Source organism: Cajanus cajan, chromosome 9 (assembly GCF_000230855.2).
Source record: "Cajanus cajan strain Asha chromosome 9, NIPB_CcT2T_4, whole genome shotgun sequence".
NCBI lineage: Eukaryota > Viridiplantae > Streptophyta > Magnoliopsida > Fabales > Fabaceae > Cajanus > Cajanus cajan.
Window position 1 is genome coordinate 46,576,932 of NC_138525.1, and position 11,775 is coordinate 46,588,706.

At 27.9% G+C, this 11,775-nt stretch overlaps 1 protein-coding gene across 2 annotated transcripts; it reads left to right on the forward strand.

Annotated features, from left to right (window-relative positions):
• Window positions 1–9,170: 9,170 nt before the first annotated feature.
• On the forward strand, window positions 9,171–11,616 carry LOC109791737 (putative WRKY transcription factor 40). Of its 2 annotated transcripts, XM_020351073.3 has the most exons (5): window positions 9,171–9,318; window positions 9,455–9,534; window positions 9,820–10,092; window positions 10,212–10,328; window positions 10,916–11,616. In XM_020351073.3, exons 2-5 carry the CDS (start codon window positions 9,490–9,492, stop codon window positions 11,345–11,347), a joined length of 867 nt encoding a protein of 288 aa, XP_020206662.1. In that variant the 5' UTR covers window positions 9,171–9,318; window positions 9,455–9,489; the 3' UTR covers window positions 11,348–11,616. The 2 variants fall into 2 exon arrangements, with proteins under 2 accessions (XP_020206662.1, XP_020206660.1); XM_020351071.3 differs by lacking the exon at window positions 9,171–9,318 and having other exon boundaries at window positions 9,334–9,534.
• Window positions 11,617–11,775: the final 159 nt, after the last annotated feature.

Below are 11,775 nucleotides of genomic sequence, written 5' to 3' on the forward strand. Positions count from 1 at the left end.
CTAAATATTTTCTCAGTATCGAATATAATGATTTTTTTTATATAAAAAATTATCTTATGTTTCTATATTTCTGTTTTTACATGTTTTTTTTTATAATGACTGAGGTATTTGATCCATTTGGATAGCCAAAATATATTCGATCTTGTATGATTGGTGTGCTTCTAAAAATAATAATATAATTTTATTGATTTTGTCTCTTATCCATAATTATTTATATAACTAGTTTTTAACATATATTGTTTTAGTAATTCAAATGGGAGATTCACAAGGAAATAATAAAGAAAACTATGAAGCTTGGACCAAGGAGGATTTCGATGAACTGTTACAATTGATAGTGGATGCTATAAAAAGAGGATAGGATATTATGAAGAATTATTATTATTATTATTTATCTAGACATTATTGTTTTTTTTTATTATTTTTGTCTTTGACTCTTTTTAAATTTGAATGTATGATTTTTTTTTTATAAATCTTATCAAATATTAAAACTCCACAAAATCCCACTGAATCCATTAAAATCCTGATTTAAAAATCTTACAGAATTTATTAAAATCCTGATTTTAAGTCTTGTAGAATCTTGCAAAATCTTAAAAATCATGAAAATCCTGCAAAGTCTTTTAAAATCCGCAGGATTTTTTTTAACTAAAAAAGTCCTTTAAAATCTTAATCCAATACACCCCCTAAGATGATCGAGAAGGAATTCTTTTAACATGCCAGCTTATAATGAATTTATATACTTTACACGAATAACATATCAATTGAGCATGAAATTATTCATTAATAGAAAAGTAAAGCATTATTGAATGTATTGATTTTTTGATACAACTATAAATTTAAATTTCACAATGTTGCATTCTTAAAGTTAAAATTTTTTTAATAGACTATAAAAAAAATCATAGACGAAAAAAATTACATAACAAAACAGGGATAAAAATAAGAAATATATTTTTATGAAAGAACTTAAATTATTCCATTAAAACGATTATTATGGACTTCATTAGCTTAACAATCTTTGGAGCTTACATAACATACAATTATAGAACATGATCAGTTTAAGTTACATTTTCTTTAAAAATATTGAAAATAAAATTAAGTGAATGAATGAATGAAAAAAGTTAATTTAAGAATGGAGTTTAATGGTAATATACTATTAGTCTAAAAAACTTTATACAATCAATTAAATAATATAATTCGCATGATTTTAAGATAATTATCGTAAAAATTAATAAACTTATCATTTATGATAGATTTTGATTACATTTTTAAATAATAAAAAATAATATTAAAATTTAATCATTTTTATATAAATAAGACTCAATTCAAGATCTTGAAGTTAAAGATCAAATGAATGAAAAATTTTAATGTTAATATATTATTAGTCTAAAAAAGTTTTACACGATCATTCAAATAATATAATTTGCATGACTTTTAAGACAATCATTGTAAAAGTCAAAATGCCCCAAAACCCATAGTATTACAATTTTTTTTTCTTTTGGTTCGTCCCTAGAGTATTCATCGTCGATAGCAATGATTAATCTCCTCGCTACGTTGGAGGCACCTCAAAGGGTGAGATATAATTCAAATTTATTAAAATTACTCTCTTTTATCTTTATTATAAGAGACTTATAATAATATAATTGTACTAATCAATATAAATAATTACTTCAACTATTTTTATTGTTTTTTTTTAAGTGTGATGTGCCAATTTTGCTTATTTAATGCTAATAATAACTAACTTATAAATTTTGTTTTTCAAAAAAAAAAACTTATAAATATTTTCTTTTCATTATTCAACAACATGAAACACCAATACTCATAATTTTAAATAGATGTAAAAAATGAGAAAAAATATTAATTTATATAAATTATAAAATATTTTTATAAAAAATTATGGTTAATTCTTTCTAAATTGTGTCTTATATATAGTAAGAATTCAAAAGAATACGAAATTATGAGAAAAATTTACTAAATAAATGTGAAATTCACAAAATTTTGAAACTTTAATCAATTTCAACTAATAAAAAAAATTCAAAATAAAGTGTGTTAAATAATATTTCAGTAACATTTTTCATATTCAAAAAGTTATAATATATCATACAAACTATAAGGACAAAATATTCGATACAGTAAATAATAGGATTACCTATATGGTACAAATTAATATAATAAAATTAAGTTTAAACATGTTTTCAATATTTTAAATATGAAATGAATTTATTTTTATTATTTAATTTAAAATTAATTTTTATAGTCTTTGAAAATTTTTAAAAAATTATTTTAATTTTTCTATTCAAATGTCATCAACAGATTTGTCGAATAAAACTCACATGTTTTATAAAATTCAATTATAATATTTTTATTAATAAAAATGTTATAAAAAATTAATTGATGTGACATAATTATTCCTATTAGTTATACATATTAAAAAATTAAAATTATAATTTTTAAAATTATTAAAACTAAAAATATCAATTTTAAATTTAAAAGAGAAAACAAATTTATTCTGATGAATTAAAAATATATTTAAATTATAATATTATTATAATTGATTTGAAAGAAAGAAATAGTCGCAAACTGTTCTTTCGAATTGAGGTTTGTGAGTTGTAACTAATTAAACCATGGTAGAATAAGAAGAGTGTTCCTTTCATACGATGACAACATCAGTTAAATTATGTAGCATGGAAAATTCATATAATTTAAACCTCAAATATAAAATCACTATAATTTTTTTTTATAACTATAGATATTCTCATAAATATTTCAAAAAAAATTTTTGTAACCATAGATATTCTTATGAATATATATATTTTAATATAACTATAGACATTCTTACAAATATAACGTCTGTGAGTAGAACTAAAAGGTATTTTTGTTTATAAATATATTTATTATAAATAAAAACTCAAATATTTGTATTTATAAAAATTTGTTATAAATAAAACAAAAATTTATTGTTATATAACTCACATAAGGAACATATATTTTATTTGTAGACGGTGGAATCTTGAGTACGGGTTAGTGGAATGACTGTTTAAGACCTACCAGCAAAAAAACTCAAGACCAAAAATAGATCAATAGATCAATATATATTAGACACTTATCTACAAATTTTTAACTTATAAGAAATCAACTTTATTATAGGAAATTCACATGATTCTACGGTCTACCTAATAACTAGGGTATTTATAATAAACCAATAATTAAAGTGATTGTATATAGGTTAAATCAATATATTTTTCCTAATATTTGATATTCTAGTGTTAGGACTACCGAAAGTTATACAATTCGAAAGTTACACTTCCGAAGCTACTTGAAAGAAAGACAAACAAATCAGTACCTACCGAGAAAGTATTAGGAGTCTCATATGTGCATACTCGAGGACTGCTCGAATAGAACAAAAATTGCTCGGGAAAAGTAGTAGTGGAAGGGGGTTACTGGAGATTTCACGAGCAGTTAAGGAGTTACACCCAGGAAGGTAGTTGGAAAACGAATCGAAGAAATAAAATACGTGGGATGAATGGTTTTGAGAAGTTACATCTTAGCCCACGTAAATGATATAGTGGATAGCAGTTATGCGCCCACAATGGAGTTAAACAAAATGAACCGTTCTCGATTATGTCTATAAATAGAAGAAGTGACCTCATGTACAAAGGTCGGAAATTTCATACTTACACTCTTACAAGCACTCACTGCCTGTGCATATGACTCCTGTGTCTGGAATTGCTGGGTATGACCATTTCTTGGCCACAATTTCTTTCTTTTTCTAGATTAGTGTTGTTTCTTTTGATTCCATAGTTGTAGGTTGCTTAATTTTAACGTTGTAACTTAATCATTATGCAAATTGGACGATGATTTGTATTGCCAACGTATGTATTGTTCATTCTGTTCGTTTAAGTATTTACATATATGCCAATTATTATCTAATCATCATTCATGAAAATCTGGAAACCAACTGTTACTAATCAATTCCGTCTCGTCTATTTTCATTCTTAATTACACAAACATTGTGAAATACCTAAATTGAAACAATTTTGTGCTAGTTCGAATAAAAAGGACTCAAACGAATTCCACCACAAACAAATTGGCACGCCCGGTGGGACACGTTTAATTAAGAACATAATTGAACTAGTTCTAGGTATGTTGTATGAGACTTAGGAGTAGAAGAACCATGTCTACGTCTAATAATAAGAGAGAAATAAACAATGAAAATCAAGTAGATGTAGAACACGGAAATCCAAACCCAAATAATGTGACTACTATGACAAGGGGGACAACATCACCCCCTGATCGAAAATGTGGCTAGGCAAACAAATGTATCACAAGATTTCGCGAACGCCACTAGAGAATATCCATGGGGTATGCCGCCAAATTGGCGAACTACTCAACCTATACATGTTGAAATGCTAGTGCCGGGACCAAATTCACAAATGCACGTATCCCCACAGGGATATAATCCCGGACCAAATAGATTGGGATTTGTTATGCAAGACCCGTATTAACATGTAGGGACAAGTCATGAAGGGTCTCTGGTTCGACAGAGTAGTTATGTCCCCACAGGTATTAGTAATCAAGCCATGATGGCCCTTCGATAACAGATGGACCATAGTAATCATGACATGGTTAATTTGTTGTCAACTCAGATGCATAATATAATGACCCCTTTGTATGAGTTAATAAATAAAATAGGAGATAAACTGGGAGATAGTCCACCTTCGAGAGCCATGAGTGCGAATTTAAACGATATGGAAAATCAAGGAGGGAATGTAGTTTTTCCCCAGAACTTAGGTCGACCCAATAGGAACCTTGATGAAAACCTAGATCAAATTGTAGAAAGGGTATTAAACAGGCACAGTTTTGAGGTAGGTCGAAATGAGCGTCCTTATTTTGTGTCTGCTTTTCCAGAATGTGTGACTCAGGTAGAATTGCCTAGGGGGGCAAAGGTACTGAAATTTTTGAAATTTGCGAGAAAAAGATATAAATTATATATTTAACAAAAAAAATGTAAATTATATGCATCGTGAAAAATTCATAACAAGACATAATACCTACAAACATAAGACGGTTCATATAAATTTAAGTGTATATAACAACTAAATAACTAAAATTACCTATAAAAAATTATGCACGCACACACATACACACACACACATATATATAGTTGTCAAAATGGGCTAGCTTAGCTCATGTGGGCCAACCTACCTTGACTCACTTTAAAAACGAGTCAACCCAACCCAGTCTACTTTTGATTTTCTCAACAAAAAAAAAATTGGCCCGGCTCGGCCCACCACGGGTTGGTGGTTATAAGGGCCAGCCCACCAGCTCACCAAAAATTTTAAAAAAATTATCAACAAAATTTTAAATTTTAAATTAATTATAAATTAACATAATAATCATAAAATTAGCATCATTAATAACCATAAGTCATAACTCATCATAGAAAATTAAATACAAATAATGATAAAAGTCCAAAATAAAAAATTTTCAATATCCCATCATACAAAATTAATTACAAATTATACTTAAATTTTTATTGCAAAAAAAATTGGTGGATTGGTGGACTACTCGGCCCACCATGGGTTCAGCCCGGGTGGGGCCGAGTGAAAGTGGGCCGGTTGAGATATATTTACCTACTATAAAACTTCAATTTTTTTTTGCCCAGCCCGGCCCGTTTTCAAGGTGGGTTGGGTTGGCCCACGGGCCCCAGCCCCACTTTGACAGCTATTTCTCTCTCTCTCTCTCTCTCTCTCTCTCCTCTCTCTCTCTCTCTCTCTCCTCTCTCTCTCTCTCTCTCTCTCTCTCTCTCTCTCTCTCTCTCTCTCTCTCTCTCTCTCTCTCTCTCTCTCTCTCTCTCTCTCTCTCTCTCTCTCTCTCTCTCTCTCTCTCCTCTCTCTCTCTCTCTCTCTCTCTCTATATATATATATATATATATATATATATATATAGATATATATATATATATATATATATATATATATATATAAAGAGATAACGTACTTCATATTTATTTTCATAATCAATAAATTTTAATTTTATTGAAATATTATGCTTGTTTGTGTAAGATAAAAATACAAGGTTAAATTGTACTAATTTGTTTCCTATATTTTTATCAATCCTTAATTTTATTCTCTCTATTTTAAAATAGAGATATGTAGTACTCTAATTTTAAAATACAAAATTTTAGTCCTCTTATCAAATTAACATCTATTAATCACTAAGATTTAATGTTTACTCATATTTCAATAATATGATATTTAATGACATGAAACTTAGAAGTAAAAAAATTAGAAAAAAAAAATACAAATAAGATATCTATTAATAAAATAAATATTAATTATTCATAAAATAAATCAAGATTTTTTTGTATGTTATTTTTAATTTTTATCTATATACATCACATCACTAAATATCATATTATTTAAGTGGTGATAAATCATCATATAACATCAAAATTTAAGATAAACAAATATTAAATTGATAAAAAGATCAAAATTTTATATTTTATAAAATAAAAAACTAAATATCTTTATTTTAAAATAAAATCAAAATTGTAGATCTACAAAAATAAAATTTAAAAAAAAAAAACAAAAAAAAACAAATTTAGAGGTTCTAAAACCTTTAAATAATTGATATAATTAATATTCATGAGCGTTAGATGTCAAAATCTATACAGCCAGTCATGGACTGCTATGAACAGAAATGAGTCTGCAAATAATCAATAAATTTTGTAACTTCTCTATCATATATTAAAAAAAAAAATTACATCACAATAGCAGCTTTAGTTTTTTTTTTTTTTTTAAAGATAAGAAAGATTACAAAGATGATTATAATGAGAATTGAACATAGGTCTTCATGCTTCTAACTACCCTAACCTCTCCCCATCCAACCACTATACTAACTCTAGTGGTTCATAGAAACTTTAGTCTAGTAGACTAAAAGCATCTCATTTATAATTCTGTAACTATTGTTAATCAGATTAATTTTCATACACAATAAAATTAAATAGAAATTTTCTATTATGTATTTTACAATGTCTAATTATATGTCGATCCATTTTAAGATAGATCAGAAATAAACATATTTTATAATCTCATAATTTATTTTCAAACGGACAACTTTTTATGTGGAAATTTGAGTCTGGCACGATGGAACCAGTGGTGGCATGTAAAAGAAAGTGGAATAGAATGATGAGTGGGGATAGGATAGGGGAGTTGAAGTCAAGATAAGTTACGTGCATGGGTTGTATTCAACTAAGTATTAGTAAATATGAATATAAATATGATTTGTCGTTTATGACTTCCAAATTCCCAGACAAATGAAATTTCAGTGTAAACAAAGACTTTTTCGTTGCGCCGCCGGTGAAAATGGAAATAATATACAGCCACTATAGTATAGTAGTGGGGACTCCAAACATCTCTATGACCACACTGTATATATACAACATTTTCTTAATCATGTCCAAACGTGTTTCATTCACAAATTAGATAACTCAATTATAGCAATATGCATATGGGATACTGTAATTTATTGACTGTATATAATTAATATTTAATCATTTAACACTTATTTTAACTATCAATCGTTTTGATACTTACGTCTTTTATATGGAAAGATTTACTTACTTTAAAGTTATAATATACTTAATTATCTTATTAATAATTCGTTTTATACTGAACTTTGGTGGGTAATCGTTAATTATAGATCTAAGTTTATAAATTTTTGTAAAATTTCAAAATTATAAATTAACTTTTCAGAGAATATCTTGATTCAACAAAAAAAAATTCATTTAAACATCTACTTGAATTAAAATAATGTTGTTCTAACTTTAAGTCTATTAATATTAGAGTCATCGTATCTGAAGTATTGTTTATTTTTATATTTGTATGATTATCACAATTCTATTTTTAGATTAAAAGTAGTTTATAAATATTTTTCTTCTTTAATTTATAAAGAAATTCTTTTTAAAGATAAAATCATAACACTCTAATAAATATTATTAAAGCGGATAATATATGAAATATGATGACACTAAAGATGGTTAAAACAAAAACAAATAAAGAAATTGGAATGAGAGAAAAATACTCTCCAAAAGAAACAAGAAGGGGTTAGTTTTAATTTTGATGGATGAAGATAGTTTATCTTAGAGAGAGAAAAACACCCTCCAAAAAAAAGAAGAAGGGGTTAGTTTTAATTTTGATGGATGAAGATAGTTTGTCTTTTCTTCTTCAATGAATTGTTAAATTATATATTGCAACAAATGATATGTGTAAATCAACCACAAATTAAAATCAAATATTCTTTGATGAGTTCATAAAAAGGGTTGAGGGGAAAATCTAATGCGCCTCATGTTCATTTTCAGCCGCAACTGTTCTTGGATTTTGTTCACATTATTCTAAGCAAATTCTAGATGACTATAAGTGTTACCATAGTCTTGAGTCGTCAAATTCGTAGACCATGCGAAATACAAACTGGTATCTAGATACTTGTATTTTACCTTTACAATAATGTTTGCTTGTTGCAAAATTATGATGATATAATTGAATGAAATAAGATGAAATGTTTTTCATATATATATATATATATATATGAGGGATTGTAATTATACTAGTGTAATTTTTACTAAATATTACATCACTTAATAACTTTTATATTAAATGTGAATTTTGTAAATTCAACCGTTAGATTGAAAGTTTTTTATTCTTAAATCATATATACAAAATTTTATATTAATCCACAATGATTTGATACTTCATTCTTATAAAACAAAATTAACGTAATATATTTATTTCAAAATATAAAATATGAACACGTTGATTACCTTCGAGCTGTAGTTCAATTTTAACAAAATTTAACATATACATATAAAGTAATATAAACTTTTAATCTAACGGTTAAATTTACAAAATTTACAATTAATATAAAATTATTAAGTGATATAATATTTAATAAAAGTTACACTAGTATTATTATAACCCTTCATATATATATATATATATATATATATATTCATTCGTGTGTACAGAATAGCGCCTAATTAATAATCAAAAGAGTTGTTGGAGTTATGTTTGTACCTTGGAACACGTTGGAGACACTATGATGAAGAGAAAACGTGATGTCATCGTGCTGACATCGAGAGGCATTACATTATAGAAACTAGAAAGAATGGCGCATCGTGAAACTGTTCAAACCAATTATTCTCGTTAAATAGATCACATCACGCTAGAATATTTCCAACACATGGAGTTGAATTGAACAATTTACTCAGAACTAAGACCCTACTTTGGCCACTTTTCTTTACATGTAGAGGAATTATTGAATAAAGTAAGGCGCCAAAGGTTGCAGAATAATATATAAATGAATTGATTTTCTTTCATTTCACTCACCCCTTCAACTACCCCTATTCAATATTCTGTATTCTATATTCCAATTCTAACGTTTTGCTTATCATCCTCTCAAGCTTTGTTGCAAGAGGATTTCTTTCACTTGTGATTGATGGTCGTTCAACTCTTCAACATACCAATCATAATGGATGAGAAGGTAATCTATTGGTCCCTCCTTTTTCTTTGCTTCTAACTCGTGTTTTTGTGTACTACAAACATTTGTGTGTGTATCATCAAATAAGAAGTAGATATGCACACACACAACTTTTTTTTTTTTTTTTTGTTTTGTTTGGGTACCTTTTAGTTTTATTTCTGAGTTCTTCTAGTTTGCTTTTTGGGTGCTCTTAACCATTCAGAAACATAGAAAATCTTTTTAACTAAGGATGAAAGCATATGTAGCTGATTCTCAAAGCTTACAACAATCTTGATTTGATGATTTTAGGTGGAAACTCTTAAAGAGGAGTTACAACGATTAAGAGAGGAGAATAACACCCTAAGATTGATGCTTGAAGTTCTGAACAGCAAGTGCACAAAGCTTGAGACCCATGTACAAGAGACAAACAAGGCAAAACACGAGGGCTTGAGTTCTTCAAATCAAATAGGGTCAGTAACAGTACCTATCCTTGATACAAACAAGAGACCGAGACTAGAGTTTCCCACAGCAAAAAAGCCATTACAAATCTTTGTCAGAACACACCCTAAGGATGATAGTTTGGTATGTGTTATGCCCCCATCAGCAATAATTTGGTTGTGTATCAATCAAATGATTTATGTTAATGGTCAAATTCTATCATGAAGTTTGTGTGTTTATTCAATGATTCCTTTGGAATATAGATAGTAAAAGATGGCTATCAGTGGAGGAAGTATGGGCAGAAGGTCACCAAAGACAATGCTTCACCTCGAGCTTACTTCAGGTGCTCTATGGCTCCTATTTGCCCAGCCAAAAAGAAGGTATATATCCTAAATTCATTTAGTACTATTTTCTTTAAGCAATAAAAATGTAATTTAATAAGAAAATAATAAATGTAGGACAAGTTAAGAACACCTATATGTACAATTAGAATACTTAGAATATGTAGACAAATAGAAAAACTTTTGATTCTCGTATCTACATATATAAAAGAATATATATCGAAAGAGATTAGTCCCTTAAATAGATCTTAATACTTTAAAGGATTAATTTATATATCTACGTATCGAAAGAGATTAGCTCCTTAAATAGATCTTAATACTTTAAAAGATTAATTTATAACTTTTGACTAAAAAATACTCCGAATCACTAAAAAAAATACAATTCAGTCATTTCTTACAATTATTTGTCAGTTACATTTATCTAATGAGGGAACTTGTCAATAAATAGCAAAAGTTTTATGATTAACTAGTTTAGTAAAGAGTAAAATCCATTTCATTTATTCACAATGTTTAACTAATTATATTATGTTTCATGTGCACATATGACTTTAAGAAATCTTAATATTGTTTTGCCTTATCATGTGGTTTTTAATGTGTTTAATTCTTTTTTGCCTTGACCATTTTAGGTGCAAAGATGCATACATGACAAGTCTATTCTTGTTGCAACTTATGATGGAGAGCACAACCATGGTGCCATTCATGAATCATCTTCATCCACACAAAAACACAACCATGGTGTCATTCATGAGTCATCTTCATCCACACCAAAAGGGTCACCAGTGGTTAATAAGTTGCCTCTGACAAGCATACCAAATGATAAAGAAGCCATGAACATTGACTTGGCTCTTTTTGGGTGGTCTCAAACAGATACGAGACATTGTGAAGATGTCATGCAACAAAAAGACCAAGGAAGCAACATCAAAATTGAAGAATATGTAAGTTCTCTAGTCAAAGATCCTGGCTTCACCTTGTCATTAGCTGAAGCAGTTGCCCGCACCATCACTGGTCAGCAAAAGCAACAAGGTCTAAACCTCAATTTGGATCTTCAGGAAGAGTGAAGTCAATCATTTTTTCCCCAACCCCACAAAACCCCCCATAGAGAAAATGCAAGTGTAAAGATGAATTTTAGTTCAGTGAATTATAGGCTTGTAGCACTGAAAGAGTGAGGAAAACTTAGTTTCCCATGCATATTGCTAGATTGGAAATTTAAGTGTAAGTTTACAGTTTTTCCTTAGTTTCTTTACTTCTAAATTTCATTTGATCTTTTGTAAGACGAAATAACGACTCAAATGAGACACAGGCGTTGGACATTACTCATTAACCTAAATTAATTATCTGTTTGGCATGGTGGAAAAAAGTGAGAAAAAGAGTAAAATTTAATATTTGAATTAAAGAAAAATGGAAAGAAATTTTTTAAGTTGTCTTCATAAATCAACCTTTTATTTTCCTTTTCTTTTCATTTTCTCCAACCAAACATGAAAGTACT

Coding starts and splice junctions, on each gene's coding strand:
- LOC109791737 (XM_020351073.3), top strand. CDS start 9,490: ATGGTCGTTCAACTCTTCAACATACCAATCATAATGGATGAGAAG. Junction 9,535..9,819: donor CAATCATAATGGATGAGAAG/GTAATCTATTGG, acceptor TGATGATTTTAG/GTGGAAACTCTTAAAGAGGA. Junction 10,093..10,211: donor ACCCTAAGGATGATAGTTTG/GTATGTGTTATG, acceptor TTTGGAATATAG/ATAGTAAAAGATGGCTATCA.